The sequence below is a fragment of the Ananas comosus genome, linkage group 6 (assembly GCF_001540865.1).
Source record: "Ananas comosus cultivar F153 linkage group 6, ASM154086v1, whole genome shotgun sequence".
In the NCBI taxonomy this organism is placed as follows: Eukaryota; Viridiplantae; Streptophyta; class Magnoliopsida; order Poales; family Bromeliaceae; genus Ananas; species Ananas comosus.
In genome coordinates, this window is record NC_033626.1 from 12,398,866 (window position 1) to 12,418,359 (window position 19,494).

Consider the following 19,494-nt stretch of genomic DNA (forward strand, 5'->3'; position numbering starts at 1 on the left):
AAAATTGAGTCGGTACTTGGTTGAATAATATAATCTAACGGATAAAAATGATCAAAAAGATAAATCTAACGGTGAAAAATTTGGTAGCACAAGTGCTTAGTGCTCTTGATAGCATAGTAACCGGACTCTCTCTATATATTATATATGTAATTTACACTCTCATCAAATCTCTTTCTAGCATCTGCATCATAATATAAAAGAAGAATGAATACTATATATATATATATATGTACATACATATATCCACGATAGATCGTAAGCACCAATCAACTATTCCAAAAACACGTACCGATAAGAAGGATGCACCTCTCGCACTTAAGGGTTCAATCACAGTGCTCAGGAATTTCGACCTGAATTAATCCATCTGAACATTAGGTCTCTTACCGTTAGATCTTTTGTGAATCATAATTAACCCCACTCAACTTATTAGATTCATCCAACTTGACTTATTAACCTCATAAACCTTTTTATTACGGGACAGAAAGTTTAATCTATTTTAGTTCAATAATAAATAGCCAGCATACACCTCATAATGATGCGTGCACAACTACTCCGATGAAATTCAAAACTACTTATCTTCCTTTTCTAACTTTTACCAACAACAAATTAAAAGCTAAAAAATCCAAAAAAAGTTAAAGAATAGACAAGCTAGGCCAAAGTCATAAAACAATCTTTGGACACAGGGTCAGAGTAATACTTTGGTGAGCTTTATACACTATCCCATAATTATATCGCACAAATAAATCCCTCTATATATATATATATATATATATATATATATATATATATAGCATGTGTATATTAATTAATACATCAATGCCTTTTTTTTTACGAAAAAAAGAAAAAGAAATTTAAAAATACAGGTAAGAGTACTCACCATGCTGTTGTTGTTGGTGGCACGTGACCATGCAGCGATAACACACCAAAAGTTGTCATATAACAATTGGATCTAATCAGAATTGGCCATGTCGCCACCCACTGTACGTACTCATGGGTCTCTCTCTCTCTCTCTCTCTCTCTCTCTCTCTCTCTCTCTCTCTCTCTCAATGTTTTGGCCACATACAAGGTGTTTGTCGAGCTACGGAACAAATAGATACACTGCCATTTTTTATGCTACATGTTTACAGCTACATGGCAACTCCGAATGTTACGTACATTTTTAATCACAATCACGGGGAACCATTAATTTTACGATTCTTTGGAAATTGGAGCTCGCAAATTTGCTGGTGCTCCACTCATCAGAAACAGTGGAGATACAACTGGGAAACTGGCCCAGTGTCTTTTCTTTTTTTAACTATGGAAATTACATATATATACTTTTTTCTATAGCATTTATTGCATGCAAAAATAATAATATGTGACCTTTACTGTAGATGAACTGAAATATAACAAATTCTACTGTTTAGTTCTAGGAGCAATTTGGACGTGTACTTAAAGTCTTAAACAAAGAAAGAAATAATAAGATGACGTGTCAATTTAGCCATCTTTCATCCAGTTTAGGTGGAGGGATAAGATTGACTTTTTGTGGTCTAGCTTTTGAGCTGTAGCCAAACCTCGTGATAAATTGTATTAATTAATAATATTTATGAAAAAAATCATGCGGTGGTGATCAGGCATTGGAAGGAGATAGAGTGAAAGTACGGATCGTTTTAAGAAGTCAAGCTAGTAATTGAAAGTACGGATCAATTTAGAAATTAAGTCAAACTCTATTGATTCTCGCACAAAAAAACGAAAAAGAAAACATGTGTTAGTCAAAGAAAACAATCTGGAAAGGCAAACCTCGATCGATCAACTCACGTACATGATGGAGGTCCGATGAACACATCACACGTCTTACCCGGAGATGCGACAAAATTGATTGACGGAGGTTTTTAACTGAATCGTAATTAACAGGAATCTGAACTCACAACCTTGTGAAACTGATGACGCTAATTAGGAAAGCAATAGCTATACCTCTTTTTCGAGGAGAAGCTTGAACGAACTTTAGAATTTGCTACTTGAAGCTCTACTTTTAAATTTCTACGTTGCTATTATAATATTTTAATAAATTATTTTTCTCTTTCTGAAAGCTACGTTCAATCTCATTCTTGTGCACACAAAAGCTCCAGACAAGCCAAACAGACTGATTCATTTGGGTGTCGACCAATGCGAGGGTGGATTTCAGAGTACAGCTTACTTCCTAGCTGTTTCGAAGGATAGCCACACAATTATGCAGTGTGTCCATGTCTTCTTGCACCAATGAGAGGTTCCAATTATTTTTCTCATTAAATAAAAAAAAAATAAAGAGTTGCGTATTTCTCTTTCATCATCAATACTTTCTCACTGTGATAGCACTGGTTCATAATAAGGTTGCAGCAATGCAACCACAACGATCGAATTAAGTAGATTCATTGCAATTTTCAAATTTAATCAATAAGTAACGATCAGATTCAATAAATACCACGACTCTTAATGTTTTAGATAATGCCAAATCGATCTCAACGTTGAATCTACGCAAATGTTTTTCTAAAAAAAATTTTAGCATTATAAAGGCTATAGTTTTTTTTTTTTTCAACCATGATTAAAATCACAAAAAGAGTATTTAACTTCGATTATATTGTAGATTAAATAACATAAAAGCATGATCCACTAGTCCCTGTACAAAAACTTGTACTCTTTGTAGATCGTGCACCGAATGGATAAGCTTGTTCTCTTCAAATCAATGCTCTTGTGTTTCCAACCCGCATCGATTTGTCCGTTCCTTGGCAACTAAGCATTTGGAATCCATTATATTATTCTCCAATAAAGAAAAATAATATTGACATGGTTAAATTTGATTAAAGCACAATAAATTTACTTAATTATAGTGACCAAATTTGAAAAAAAAATTACCTATCAATATCAAAATCGGTTTTGTTAATATTGAACTAGAGTAATAGCTCCACAGTAATAGCTCCACACGAAAGGGTTCAAAATCAACAGCTGAAAATAAAAATCTCACAAAAAGTGGTGATATAGTACGTACTAAAATTTTCGATCAGAGATATTAATCTTACTGTAGATAAAAAAAAAATTTATTTGATTTGGATATTTTTATATCGTAAACTTGAAAATTCATTAAAAATTATTGATTTTTAACCATTTTGATCGTTAGTTAAATAATATCAAAAAATCATAAAATTTATTTTCTAAATATAGCCTCTCACTCTCTCTCTCTCTCTCTCTCTCTCTCTCTCTCTCTCTCTCTATATATATATATATATATATATATATATAAATTTCATACTTTTTCGATATTATTTTCTTGTCCATCAAGTAGACATAAAAATGAATGGCTAAAAATGAATATCCTCTAAAACGTGATGATAGAAATTTTGTAATTATGATCAAAAGTATAGATCTTGTTCTAAATAGTTTAAAAAATTTTCTAACCAAAATTCAATTGATTTGGATAACTTTACACCATTAAACGAGAAAACCCTTCATATCAACCATTAAAATTACTAATTTTGAAACCCTTTGATCCATTAGCAAATGATGTCCGAAAAGATTTGAAATTTAAGTTTCTAAAACCTCTCAGTTCGATTAGATCTGTTCAATGATGCGATCATCGATTGTAAAGCTGCCATGATTGAAAACAAATGGTGGCATACGACGCCGCGTTTGCTACCGTAGCAATTCCAGCTCAACTCTATATACATATCAATAACTACTATATATATATAACCTCATATAATATATATATATATATATAGTCTTATATATATATAGATATAAGCTAAGGGTAACGACTATCATTCCAACCATAGAATTTTTGATCGCAAAGCTAAAAAATCATAAGCACCAACTACTTTATGCTTCCAGTACATAGTAGCTCTACACATATATATACATATAGTCGGCTACTATGCTATCGTTAGTACGGAATGCTCGTGCTACCAGTTGTTTTCGATGATGCGGCTTCCAAATCGACGATCAGCGCTTCGTTAGAGCTTGATCTACACTTTTGAAAGTATTGGAAACTAAATTTCAAAATTTTTTCGACACTCATTTGACTATGATCAAAGATCTCAAATTTGACAATTTTAATGGCCGATGTGTGTGTTTGTGAGTTTAATGGTGTAAAACATCCAAATCGATAAAATTTTATAGAAAATTCTTTTCACTATTTAGAGTAAGATTAGTATATCTGATCTTGAATTTTAAATTCTTTTATCATCATTTTTTATGAGTTTTTATTTCAGCCGTTCAAATTTTAGACTAACTTGTTTGATAGGTAAATAATATCGAAAAATTATGAAATTCAGTTTCTAAATACTTTTAATAGTGTACATCAAGTTTAATAGAGCCGATCGTCGATTTGGAAGCCGCATCATCGAAAACAACTTGGTAGCACGGAGCCGCGATAGTAGTAAGCCTAGTTCATATATATATATATTATATATATATATATATTATATATATATATTTAATTAATTATATATATTATATGTATTATATATATATATATATATATAATATAATGAGTTGCTCCCTATAACTATCGATACGTAGCCAAGCCCTTTGTACTTTTGAGCTTTTTACGCGTAGATCTACCATTTGATCAGTTTCATCCGTTAGCATTAATACTATTAACCAAAACTACTCAACCCTAGGGGACCACTATCATCCTAACCGCACGTCCTTTCATCTAATAGCCGAAAACTCAATAGTACCAAGGACTTGGTACTATCGATAGTATAGTAGCATAATTCATATATATATATATATATATATATAGAGAGAGAGAGAGAGAGAGAGAGAGAGAGAGAGAGAGTAGGGCTACTATACTCTTATGAGTATAGAACCCTTACTACTCATAAGTTGTTTTCGATGTTGGAGTTTTCGAATCGACAATCCACACCGTTAAACATGATCTAGAGTATTTGAAACCTCTAGAAAATAATTTTCATAAATTTTCAAAATCATTATAAAGTCCATCAAGCGAGTATAAAATGAATGGTTAAAATCGAATGACATCCTAAAAATGGATGATCAGATCCTTCAATTTAAGATCGGAGTTATTAATGTTTATTTAGGTAGTGATCGAGTAGAATTTTCTATCAAAAATTCAACCTATTTCGATTCTTTTTCACCGTTAAAATAGCAAATATTTCATACCGGCCGTTAAAAATTGTCAATTTTGTGACCTTTTGATAGTAAGGTAAATAATATCGAAAAATTATAAAATTTAATTTCTAGAAGTTTTAAATGCTCTCGATAACATTTAACGGTATAGATCGTCGATTTGGAAGCTCTATTATTGAAAATAACTTATGAGTACGAGGGCGATCGTACTCATAAGAGTATAGTAGCCGGACTCTATATATATATATATATATATATATATATATATATATATTAAAAGGATTCCTTATTAGCGGAGAAAAAATAGTCCAAAATTAGTTCTGCTAATAACATCATCAATGAATATCCATATTAGCTCCATATATAGGACTCATACACAGATCCCATATTAAAAGACTATAGCCTTTTGTTAGCCCTAATTAAGCAAGTGGAAAGAGAAATATTCTCCTTACAGTGGAAAAAAAAGAAATCCATATACAATACGTAAGCGAAAAATATATTGTTCGAATCTATAAAAGTTGATAAAATTAAAAGATATTAGAAGTTAAAGGGAGGAAACTTTTCTGCCTTTCCTTTTCTACGAAAAAAAAAAAAAAAAGTTAAGGAAAACAAAAGAGAATGGCTCCAAGCTAGTGTGCCACTAATCATGTCAGATGCTATTTATGTCATTTCAAACCTAGACCACATTTGTACATCAGCAATGCCATTTTTTAGGCTCCTATAATCAGATGTCTTAGGTAAAAGATATGTTAACGGATTAAAAATTGGAAGTTCTTAATCTCAACCTTTTATATTATTTACGCCATTTGTATTTGACAATTGCAGAATAATTGAGATAAATTAGGATTTTAAGTTTATTCAATTGGCTCCGATACTCAAGTGTTCTAAAGGAGGACTCAGTTTAGGATAAATGAACTTTTAATACCTAATTTTAGAAACAAAGAACCAAAAGTAGTTTTAGATAGGATTAAGGCATTGGATATAATTTGGTAGTAAGTGGGTCCATTGATAGATAGACCCAACTACCAAACCACATCTTGACTCGAAACCAAATCGGTGCCATCCAATGACAAGGCACAGGATCAATCCCATAGCCCTACATCCAACTCGACACATCGAATATAACTTCCCAACCAATCTATGAGTTCGCAACACCAAACTCAGGGCCCAGATGATAAAGCTCCAGCAAAAGTATTGTTTGAGTAAAAACTGTTCAAAACCGAAGATCTATCTCGCCTTATTTTTATGGCAAAACAGTATCTGAGCAGTAGTGCTCATAGTAAAAGTGTCGAATTAAAACTTCGTCAATAGCATTTCTCTACAGAAAGAGCCAATTCATCTGCACTAGTCATTCCTCCGTTGTTGAAGATTCTGAAATTCTGTTCTTGCCAGAGTATTCCCCGCAGGCTACGAAGTAGAGGCCCGATCAAATTCTTAGATCTAACTTTGATCCATCGCAGCCGTAAGTCCCCTGCTCGATTGAGTAGGCAACTCTCGAGCCACAGGAATGATCTGTAAAATGCGGTTCCACGCCAAAGTAGAAAAGTTGTAGTCCCGTAGCACATGCTCGATGCTTCTTCGTCGACACAATAAAGTACACATTGCGGATGCCCGGGCCAACCTCCTTTGGCGAGGATAGATGTCGCCATTAAGCAATTTCTTTTTCGAGGCGAGCCACATAATTCTATTTCTATATCAAATTTTATTTCAACTTTTTATACCAAAACCTTCGAACTTATCTATTTGAGACACATATTATCTTATAAAAGGGACTATAACTAGAAGTAGTAGTAACAGAATACCGGCGAAAAATGGATTTAGAGTTTATTTTGACAAGCTTCTGTTTTTCTATTTGGAGCACCAGCATCTAATACAGATTTGAGAAGAAAAGAGATATAGAGTGTCTGCTACTATGGCAATTATTAAATAAAACACAAATTTTAAAATAACTATAATGTAATATTTTTTATTTGATAATAATAATAATAATAATAATAATATAGGCTACTTTAATAGCCATTCAAGTTGGTTGGTGTTATTGTCTTTTTTCAATTGAAGGATGAGCAGGTTAAATGATCAGTAGAATATTCTAGATTGAAAGGAATGATGATTGATGATAATCATTATAAAATATTTAAAAGAATAAATTTAATCGTGAAAAATTTATAGCATCTTGATCTGTTATTATTTATTATTTATTATATTGTTGTTCAGAAACGGCGCAAATTATGATGTGTCGCGACTCGAGCAGGGTGCGGGCCCACGAGTGGGCGAGCGCGCACCAGCACCCCTCCTGGGGGCGCGCGGCGGGGCGGAGGGACGCGACCCCCACGTGCGCGGGAGTTGAGGCGGCATCCACCAATCCAAATCCTGCCATCCTGGCCGTTGGATCGGATGGCACGTATATCAAAGATACAAAAAAAAAATTTAAAAAAAAAAATGAAACCGAGGTAGAAAAAAAAAAGGAGAGGAGCTCCGACGACGACGACGACGACGACGATGAAGACGACGCCGCTCCGATCGATCGCACTCAAATAATAATAATAATAATGGAAAAAAGAGAGGGAGAGAGGGGGGCCCACCGCCCCCTTATCCCGGTGGGCCCCACGGTTTCTCCTGCGAGCGCCACGTGGGGGGATATGATTGCGTGCCCTCTCGCTTCGTTCTCGTGCGAGGTGAGGTGGTGGTGCGCGGGCGATGCCCGCCACTCGCGCTTGTCTGGTCGGCCGCGGCCCCGACAATACTAGCCCACTCACCGCCTGCCTTCTTGGGCCCCACCAACCATTTGTGGGCCCCGCCAACCATAGCTGAATGCTCAATGCTCAATGCTCAATGCTCTCTCTCTCTCTCTCCCCTTTCCTTTTATTTATTTTTTTATTTTTATTTTAATTTATATTTCTTTTTTTTTTCCGATGCCTTTTTTCCTCTGCTTTTGCGACTCGGCGTTGGCTTTGGCACGGCTCGAAAAGGCGATGAGAAGGAGAAGGGGCGGGGGTGGGAATGGGATTAGAACTTAGAAGGCATGGATGTGTTCTCCCGAGTGGCAGTGGTGATGGCTCACTGGAGATGTGAGATGTCCACAACAGTCTCTCTCGCCTAACCTTTCTCCTTCCCCCCTACCTTTTCCTTTAAATAATCTTACTTTCTTTTCTTTTTTTTTTAATAATTCTTTTGTCATTTTAATAACGCGCAGCTTTTTTTATTATGGTTAATTTCATATATGTTTCTTCAAATATAATAAATGATAAATATATTTTGACAAAGTTTAACTTTTATATGGTATTTTTATGAAAATTTTAATATTTTTAAATATATTTTTCTGATTTGTTACTGTTAGAAAACTGTTTATAATTTCAATTTTACTATTCCAAATATATTTATCCAAAAATTATAACAGTATAAGATAAGAAGGATAAAAATATTAAAAACTAACAAAAATTAAGTATTTAATTTATGTTTAACTAAATTGTCCTGATGACAGGAGCATATGTAAAAACATTAGAACTTTTATAGTAATAATATATAAAAGCTGAACTTTATAGGAATATATTTATTATTTAGGGATCGATATAAAATTAACCCTTTTTATTAATTTGAAATGGGAAAAAATCCTGCACACTATATCAGCTTAACCATCCAACCGAAAATGCCCGATGGCATTGGAAACACAACGAGCCCACGAGAACATCTCTTGTGCAATTAATCTATCTGTCTCTCTGGAGAGTTGTGATTGGACTATACACTTAATTCTTCAAATTATATGAGTTTATCAACACATGAATAAATAGTACATGAGCCAACGTTACGGGCTTATTGAATACTTGTAGCAGCACTGCTGCTGATATAAAATAATGTTTACAGTAGCGCGAGCTCGACAGGGGAGACATAGTGCAACCCTATACAACGATGTTAGGGTGTGCTCGTTTGTATCTGGAAGGCCACTTTATTCCGGTGTCGATGTACCGTGTGTGTGCATGTGCCAGAAGAAATGTCGCATCCCTAACATCATTGTATAGGAAAGATATGCAGCAGCAGCAGCGTTTCTTACTTTCAATTGCCGAATTATTCTCCCCATATATCCCTAGTGGGATGAGATTCACATGATCTATAACCTGTTATTCAGGTATACATAACCTTATAGTTCCCCTGGAACGTTGATGCGTAGTGTCACGGGTTCAAACTTTTTCTTTTTTTTTTTTGAAAGAAAGAATGTAGCATGCTACCGCTTCATTCAATAAGAAAGTGAACTGAGCTACAAACTGAGATAGCTAGGCCTCGTAACGACGCGAAAAAAAAAAAAAAAAAAAAAAAAAAAACCTAGAGAACAAAATCCCACGTATCTCTAAGTGAGTGAGATTCGAAAACCAGAAAAGTCACCGGGCATTTGGAATTCTCAAAAATTCTCCTGTTTCGTTCCAACCAGACTGTCCACCACGTTGCGGCGATAAAAGCTAGCTCCCTAAATCCTATTATACCTCCTTTTCGCCTACTTTTCTTCCAGAGTAAACAGACCGACGTACAATTTGAGAGAAACTGTTTATTAGGTAGAAACCTGCTTAGCAAGGTCTTCGATACTATAGCATTTCAAGAAAAGGTGGTCCATAGTCTCGCTGGCATCAAGACAAAAGGTTCAAACTTTTCCATCGCAAAATCGGTGCGAGAGCATGCTAATTGGTTGGTATTCGAGATTCCAAGTTCAAATTCTAGTTGATTCATATTTTCAGCTAAGTTTATTTCTAAAAAAATAAATACAGTCGATAGTATGTTATATTTTTCTCAAAAAAAAGAAGAAGAAGNGTTATATTTTTCTCAAAAAAAAAAAAAAAAAATCGGCGCGGTACGCTTGTTTCCCTCAAACTAGAAAAATGCAATTCCAATAATTTCAATACCAACCAAATTTACACTTTTCTCAAACAGATGAGCTTAAGAGTGCATCTTCGTCGGCAAAATCTCCAAAATGACTAAATTTGAGTCCCCCCAAGAACCTAAACTTAACAACTAGCAAACAACGGCAAAAGTTTGATGATGACTATTGATGATAAAGAGAGACACAGAGAGAGAAAAGGATCCATTCTAAATGTGCGGCCATTCAGCCGTCCATAATAAACAGTCGTAGAGAATAAATTGAAAAAAAAAACAGGAAAAAGGAGAAAAACCACCGTCATCATACCATCATACAGTATATCATATGTTTCTTTGTGTCTACCTTTCCTTCATTATTATTTTCTTGTATAACTTAATCTAACATAAGAAAAGCTAATTACATGGTTTTATTACTGGGTAATAGCAAAATGCACTTCCAAAGGATCATACAAGATTGAGTCACATGACATCAAGCAATAGTGGAGTTTTCAATCAAAAAGAGTAATGATATGTATAAAACATTAATACATTAAAATTGTATTGAACAAATTTTAGTGCAGAAGAGATCACTTGCCACACAACTAGTCTAGTTGAGATATTGCACAAATACTCCAGGAAATCCTATTAAAACCCACTTATCTAATATATAAGTTGGAAAATTTAGTTACAGCACTAATGTGTAACCTACTGCTGCATGGAAAAAAATATATATATCCATCAGAATATCCCTATGTCAGATACACCTATTATGCATAATGTATCATCTTCACATCAGGCTACATAAGATATAAAGACACACGTTGGATGTTTAATGGGGAAATAAAAGAACAAACAGAAAAAAGGCCTTAGTGTCACACGTTTTTTTCTTATGTTTGTAAAACCCAAATATCCTCCGCCTTTCGATCATGCTAACAAAGTTCCCTACGTAAATGACACATTATTTTGTCGATTTCACAACTACACAATTCCGCACTACGCCCACTACAAAGAGATGAGACCTGAGACACGACGTTACTACCATTCCATGAACCTGATAAGTAAATGATTTTAGTCACGGATTGTCATACTTTTACACTCAGTTGAGGCCACGTAATACACAAGAGTAATCACGTACGCACTTCGCGATACAAATTCTTGGACTGTTATTGCCTCAGACCTGGAGATTCAATGGCTTTGGAGATCAGCTGAGTCAAAAGAGATGGGAACATCAATAGGACCACTAGGACAATAAAGATTCGAACTTTTACGAACAATTGGGACCTGGATAAGGAAACAGTTTCAGGTACATAAATTGACCGTGCGTAGTAGCTCAGGGAAAAGGGAAAAAAAAAAAAAGGTCCTGCCAGATTCCAAACTCTCAACTATAGCAATCTTTGATAGAGCATCTAGAAAATTAAAAAGCCAGTTGCTCCCACCTTAACGAGAAGTTAAATATGAGAAACTTACTGCGATAGGGACAAATATCCATTATAGCTAATTCTACTAAAAAGTAAAAAAGACAAAACATTATAAAGATTCTAGTTTAGTACTTACTAATAGCAATGCTTAAAAATGCTTTATCTAACAATGCTACATCCAACAATAGAGTAAAACAAACACTAGGTCCACAAAGAAGAAACAGAAGGAGAAAGCACACGAATTTCATCTGATAACCCCACATCCTACAACAGGATCAACTAGACTTTAAGTCCAAAAGCCTAAGTCCAAGAATAAGAAAAGCTTAGAAGAACGAGCGTATAGCTTATGGACACAGGTAACAGTCAATATACTGGCAGCTATCGAATGCTTCTTTTCCCCATCTCATCACAGCACATCAGTGCTTATGAGATATTTTCCTCGTCCAGACAGCAACAAACATATCAAGTTAGGCCGCTATGATTTGTGGATTTCAAAATGATATTGATCCGAGTAATGTAAGTCATAGCATAATTTTGCAGTACAAATCAGAATAGACGCTTCACCTACCCAAGGCATGAGGTCGATTTGATTACTCCCCCTACAATACCCACTTAGCAATCTACTCTAAAAGAAAAGTACCCCATTATTTTGATGTGAAGTACTCCATTACTTCAAACATCCGCATAGGGTATAATGTGGGTCCTCTAATCCATCCATTTCAGAAGCAGATAACAAATTTGATCCCTCCATATGGGGCTAGTGATGCACAAAACCCTTTAGTATATACATGATTATCCTAATACAAATTTGTTCAAGATTACATAAACCCTAAGATCTTTTGATAGATCCCTTTTTCGAGAAAAGTAATTTGCACCTAATAATGGCAGTAAGATGACACCATTACAAATGATAGAACCTGATTGCCTCTGCAGATCCTACTATCAAGTTGGCCCAAGAATAGTCCCACATCACTATCACCACTTACCTTTTGTTTTCCCACATCATTTAGATTCATCAGCCCGCAATTATGTTATATTAGTAGCACAATGGATCTTCACTTTAATGCTAAAGGCATTGCGAATGTCTTACTCCGTAAATTATGATAAGAATAATTATAACAATTTGCTGTCGCATTGCAATCTATTTGCACAACAGCAGTCGAAATATTATTGGGCGAATTACACCAACAATATTCTGGCGAATAACATCCAGATTGGAGAGAACAACGAATTAAATACTAAATACTAGCCAATCACCAAGCTCTCAGTTTGCCTTCTTTATAAAAGTGGCTTCTCCCCATCCACCAGATACTCACCTCCTTCTGCATTTAGCGAAGCCCAGGCAGTACAAACTCGATTATACATGATCTAACTAGAGTATATGCTTGCACACATGACATCTACACATGTACATATATAATGACACCACTCTCAACTGATGCAACAGAGTAAGATATGGAAGAAATTACTAACAGCCTAGTACAAGGTAATGCCATCCAAAAACAAATTACATTATTAAGTACTTGTGCTCCCAACAAGGTTTAAAGTGCCGCCGCAAGGCACAGGGGCGCACGTACAGTGCCACCTAGAAGGTGGCACGGTACAAGGGGGGTCTCGAACCCCCCTCCGTACCGCGGCACGGACCTGCGTATCGGGCGAAACAAAGCGATATGCAAGTTCATGCCACGGCACTGTGCCGTGCCGGCACACTGATTTTATTATTATTATTTTTTGCTTTTTGCTTTTTTTTTCTTTTTTTTTTATTTTTTGGGATACCACGAAGCATCCCACTCTCCCTAAAAACATTACAAATCGAAGATCTACTTGTTAGGTAAATCAAAAAATATATAATTTATTTTTTTTCTTTATCAATATACGGACAAATTTTTAATTTACATATCCAATCCATACTGCAGAGAGCGAAGCCTCCCGCACCCTCTTTATTGGCCTGAACCCTCCGCTTTCACCACAGACATCCATTTTTTCAAAAATTATTTTATTAAAATTTGTCGTACCGCAAAATTTTTTACGAATTAAGGAACAAAATCGAACTAAATAAACAAATTTTGAGGCAAATCAAACAAAAAAAATTATTTTTACGTTAGAAGATTAAATATATTGATAAAATTAAAAACTAAATTAAATCAATCGATAGTTAAATTTATTTAATTTATTTGTCATATAATTTTTTGCTCAATTTTTTTTATAGGTCTAATAAATTTTTTAAAAAATTAATTAAAAAATAATTTTTTCAAATACTTTTTAAAATAATTTTTTCAAATAATTTATAAAATTGTTTTAAAAATTATTTTTTTGTATTTTATAAAAGAAAAACTGTAATATGATCAAAAGAAAGAAAGAAAGATATCTTTGCATTTTTTTTAAATTCCAACCTGTAAAAATTTTTATTCTGCATCAGGTATAATTATGCTTTACATACAAAAAGGTTACAAATATATTAATTGATGAGTATAGTAAGTAATACATAGCAAATATTCATAATTATTTGATTAAATCTTTCAAAATAATATTATACGAGCTTATTGGAACTAAAAAAAAGTAAAATAAGTCCGTGTCAAAGCATGGCAGTAGGAGGTCATACGTATCCATCGGCACGCAAACGTACCATGTGTCGACACGAAAGCATGCCGGTGCCGTACCGCGCTAGGCAGACAGCGGCACACTCCCGTGCCACGGCACTTTAAAGCTTGGCTGCCAATCCATCGAACCAGTTCTTAATTATTGGCTGCTGTAAATAGCACTCAAATTGTGAGAATGCAACGTAATCTACTAGTAGTTTGCGGAAAGAGTAAATTTATAACGGAGAAAAAAATATATACCACTATCCACAAAAATGAAGTGCTAATAATTATTTTGTAGTAAGTCCCTAATTATTAGCTATCAATGCCACAACTCGGATTAAGCTAGTCAGAAAATAAGCCTAAGAGGTAGTCTGACAAGCGTCTGATAATTTTAGTTTTCATTACCACAAAGAGACTAAAGTTAGAGCATAAGTACTCTGAGTAGGGTAGAGAAGTTTTGATGACCTTTCCTTTAAATTAACATGAAAAACCAATTATGCTAGGAGATGAGAAGAGTAACTGCATTATTGGTGAAGTTACAGGCAAAAAACTTTAGTATATCTTCCAAACACTTACATCAAAACTGTGACTAGTAACTTAACCCATGACTTTCGGACGCCATCCAGCAATTACATCCTCTGGCAGAGCCCGAGTTTTAATAAATGAGTCCAATGAAAAAATTAACTGCAGCACAAAATTCAAAAGTCAGCTACGGATTGGATACAAAACAGCAAATTAGCCCACTATTGTTTATCAACCATACAGAATTCTGTATCAATATATAAAACATCTATTAATTTAACACAAAGCCTGAACTCAGATAGAGTTATCAAGTTGCTTCAATAGAAAATATTGATATACATTATATGCAATAAAGATTCAATGACCATTTGATTCAATTAACAGTCGACGGAGATTAAAAAGGCAAAAGAGCAAGTCAGGCACATCAGAAATCTCGTTGATATGCAATATTCATTATGATGCAGAAAACAGAGCATGAAGGCTAATGATAAAAATAGAAAATACAGCACTGGTCCATACATAAAAAATGTTATACTTGAATAAAAGGTAGTAATGTAAAAGGCAAATATAAGTTCAAGGCACATCTCTCAGATAACATGCTGGCAGCTAACTCATTCGTATGAACAATGTTAAGATACTTAGTAGCACACAAAATGCAAATTGCATGGACAATGAGCCGTCACAAATCTCAGATACTCCTCATACCTTCATGTAGTTCTTTACATATGGAAGTGACTCCGGAACGGACCAGTTCTTATAATGACCTAGAGCAATCTCCATATGATAGAGCTTAGGTCCAAGAGACAGATCGGCAGCAGAAATCACGTTACCGTTGATAAATGGACCCTAACCAAAAAAGAGAGAGACAGAGAGAGAAAAATTTAATATTTGGGTTTAATATGAGTTCTACTTCAGCAATTGTTTATTACGAAAAGAACAAAAATATGATAAAACGATACTGAGAAATTGTATATAATCAGTCCATAATATTTTTGCACTCGTACAACATCCTCATCCAGTTTAATTTTGTTGATGGAATAGTAGGAGTATCAAGGATGAATACTGCAGCTATATAAATCAATATCATGAGATTTTGGAGTTCTCTTTCCTGCCATTTATAATATCAACATTGGAGAAGAAAGGAATGAGGAGAAAACAAATTATCTTTTGACATCTTGCAAAGCCATTTATAATTTCCGGTAAAATGCACCGGAAAAAAAACATTCCACCAGAATAATTCATAGCAGATGATTGAAACTTGAAACCAGTTTGCATATCAGTGCTGTAAAAGGAAACCCTAACAGGAACATAAAGACCTTTTCAAATAACTGATTGGAGCATAATGTGTGAATTGTATGAAAAAAAAAAAGTGCTCTCTGTGGCAGTTATTCTAAGTACATATCCTACACCATAAATATCTAAACGACATTAATAAAAGCCGGCACTCGAGTAGTGCAGAATATAGCACAATTGAGCAATGTTTTAGAGATTCAAAGAAGACTTTCCATTTTCACTAGTAAGGTTTTTAATTGCACTAAGCATTGCAGATGCGAACCATTTAGCACCAAACTTGAGATTAGAATCTCAACATATGTGCTGATTATAAGATACAGAAAAGTTAAAAAACAAACAAACAAAAAACCAGATTAGCTTTGCATGAGATAAAGGTATTAGTTATATAAACTACTCACGTTGTCCTTTAGATAATCATTAAAGGCCGTCAACTCATTGAGCAACGCCTGCTCCGTTCCGTCGTTGGGGTCCTTGCTTTTAAGAAAACCGATGAAACTGGGGAATATTTTTGAACCACTGCAGAAGCAACAAAATTATGGAAAATCACTTACGCCCTTTTCAAAAGCACGCAGCCTATAATATCCAGCATCTATTTGCAAATGCAATAAAGAGTGGGGGGCGAAGTTAAAATTTGTCTGCGTTGATGCTAACCTCGATTGCTGCTACAACCCTAGAGGAATTGAAGAAAAGGCAAAACCTCTAGATAAATATGTCCCTTACGAATAAGAAGCTCTTTCATTTATACTCTCTAGCTACTAATCATGCTAATGTCGACAACGAAGAACTCAGTTAAGACAACAAGAATAGTGCAGAAATAGAACACACACTGAAGCCTTGTCCGGCGGAGTCGCCAGCGGTGGTTCGGGATACTTTTCCTCTAATGCTTGGGCGATTACGTCTGAGTCGGCGATCCACTTCTCCTCGAGTTTGACGACAGGAACTTTACCTTCGGGACTGATTTTCAAGAACCTAGTGCGACAAGACAATAGCAGAATAAAACATTGTGCATGTACAACATTGTTTTCGTTTGTTTTTCCTAAATAGAGCATGCATGCCCCTGTTTTCGTTTTTCTGCTTTGAATTTGCTTGCTATTTGTGAATTGTTCGCAAAGTCTACATACGGAAAAAAAAAACAACAACAACTAAACTCTTTGCTACGGCACTGCGATCTTACGAACAATAACGAGAACAGAGGCTACGCCAAACATGGCCCTAATTTTACTTTATCCGATCATAATTTACAAAAATTTACCAATCCGGTTTGTTGGCAAAATCCACCAGCTTCATATCGTAGGGCAGATGCTTCTCTTCAAGAGTCAACAGAACCCTCTGCGTAAAAGGACCTGCAAACCAACAATCTCTTTCAACTTACCCCGTTCCCCTAGCGTCGATTTGATCAAAATAAACTACAATGCAAGGGTTTTAGCAACAAAAACACTTAAAAGAACTTCTTCAACTCTAAATCTAGTAAACCCTAATTAGAGCGCATCCAAAGAGAGAGAGGGAGAGAGAGAGAGAGAGCTTACAATCGCCGAGCCTGGTGGGGACGGTGGAGGAGGCCTTGGCGCAGACCTCTATTTGTGCGGACGCCCGCACGGAGAGGGAGCGGGAGCGGGGGATTCGGGAGAGGGAGAAGAAACGGAGAGAAGTGGAGGTGGAGGTGGAGGTGGAGGAGGAGCGGATGAATACGGCGGGGAGCATCGCGTTTGCGGTAATCGGCGCCGACATCGCGCTCGCCCCGTTCTTGCGCAGGGGATATGGCGTTGGCGGTGGACGGTGCCTAGAAGCTCTGTGTGCGTGCGTGCGCGCGCGCGCGTGCGTATACGTGGCGTCGTTTCGCGATTTTTGTTGCGCTTCTTCGCGCTGCTGGGCACGTGACCTGCACGTGTGATCTATGTGATCAAAGACAATACGCCCAAGAAAGGCCCATTATAAAAACAGAATATAAAATATTTTTTTTGTTGCACCTTTTTTTACTGTACGTAACACATTCTCCCCGCGGTCCCAAAACGAAGGAGATTGAAAAGTATCTTGCTTGTTTCTATAAAAAATATTACGTTGGGATATGCCATTTCTCATCTGTTAAAATACAAAAAAATTTCTTATAAATATTTATTTTTTCACTTTTTTTTTCCGACTTTAAAAATTCTATATTTTGCTCTCTTAAAATTTTAGAAATATCTTTCAGATGAATACGGTATTAATGGAAAGAACAAAATAATCAAATTACCCTTATTTCTTCTTCTATAAAAAATAATTTTTTAATATATTTATGTCATTTAAAGGTTATTTTTGGTATAAATTATAAGAATTTGACTGAATAGTGATGGAACCCGATGGAGGAGGGTTAAATGCAATGATTTGAAATATTGATAGGGGTAAAATGAAGATTTTGAAAGTTAGAACGGGAAGTGAAAAAAATGATATTTATAAGAAAATTTAGCCTTCCTCTTCTAAGTGAAAATCAGTGTTAGGTATCCTTTAATAATGAAGAGGCCCATTAGAAGCCCACTAGTGGTCCATCTCTTGGAAATAAACGGCCCATTATGAGCCGAACTAGGCTCATCCAGTAATGAGCTCGATCTTCGCTTGTGTTCGGACTCAACTGAGTTAATACGAAGTTGAGGCGCTTTTTTTTATTTGATATTTGATTCAATAAGATTGAATGAACATCACCTCGTAATTACTTAGAAATGAGTATGATGTTGATATAACTTCCCTTAATTTTTTTGAAAAAGAAAGAAACAAACTCTTTTTAATGTTTGAAGCTTTAAGTTCTTTGGAATATTCTCAAAATCGAATAAAATATCGCCTTCCAAGTTAGAAAGATTACTTTCCTCATTGGTCCGTGAGCTTTCCATTGATGACTTGAGAGGAACAAAAGAAAGCAACCCCTCGTGAGGAAGAAACGACGACAAACATTACTTGTACCGCTGCACTGGATTTCTTATAAGTATACCCAACTGGATTACGTGTGCATGAATAGCTCCACAAATTGTTTTAGCGACAAAAATAGTATCAGTAATACCGACCGTTTCCTAGCGCACATAGAAAAAAATTTGATGATTGGTACCAAATATCCAAAGTAAGAAGTTTAATTATTTTATATTTCTAACTAAGTTTATTTGTAAAAAAAAATGAATAAAACGGATAACATGCTAAATTTTTCTCAGAAAAAAAAGCAATAAATAATATCAGCGAAAGTTACTTGTTTCACTGTGTGTGTGCGCACGCACACAAAGGAAGTGTTGAATATATGGAATTAAAAATAAAAATAAAAAACTAAAGATAGCATATTCTGATTATCATGCATGGGGCCAAATAATTAAATTATTTTTTTTAAAAGCAATATGTTGCCTCCTGAATTATTGGGATATTTTGAGTTTTGACCTGGCCAACATTTGAGATCATGAAGCACCAGATTTTTCTATACTTCCGATAGTACAGTACCTACATATATATAAATATATATATATATATATATATAGAGAGAGAGAGAGAGAGAGAGTTGGACTGGGCTACTATTAGTAGCAAAATTTTATTATTACTATCAGTTTTTTAGCTATTGGATCAACTCTTTTCATCATTTTTAACCATTGGATTAAATACTATAACCTAGTGGGGACCACTCAACCCTAGGAGGACCGCTTAACTCTAACTAACTAATATCATCCTAACCCTATAATTTTTCATCCAAGGATTAAAAACTTGATAGCAAAAAGACTGTTTTA

General features: G+C 35.0%; 1 protein-coding gene across 3 annotated transcripts; it reads right to left on the bottom strand.

Moving 5' to 3' along the window:
• On the bottom strand, positions 13,846–17,577 carry LOC109711801 (glutathione S-transferase DHAR3, chloroplastic-like). 3 transcript variants are annotated; one of them, XM_020235039.1, is made up of 7 exons: positions 17,290–17,577; positions 17,016–17,106; positions 16,589–16,732; positions 16,162–16,279; positions 15,176–15,316; positions 14,525–14,632; positions 13,846–14,112 (listed from the first exon to the last, which is right to left on the bottom strand). In XM_020235039.1, the coding sequence occupies exons 1-6, from the start codon at positions 17,489–17,491 to the stop codon at positions 14,546–14,548; spliced, it is 783 nt and encodes a 260-aa protein (XP_020090628.1). In that variant the 5' UTR covers positions 17,492–17,577; the 3' UTR covers positions 13,846–14,112; positions 14,525–14,545. The 3 variants fall into 3 exon arrangements, with proteins under 3 accessions (XP_020090628.1, XP_020090626.1, XP_020090627.1); XM_020235037.1 differs by having other exon boundaries at positions 13,847–14,115; XM_020235038.1 differs by lacking the exon at positions 13,846–14,112 and having other exon boundaries at positions 14,321–14,632.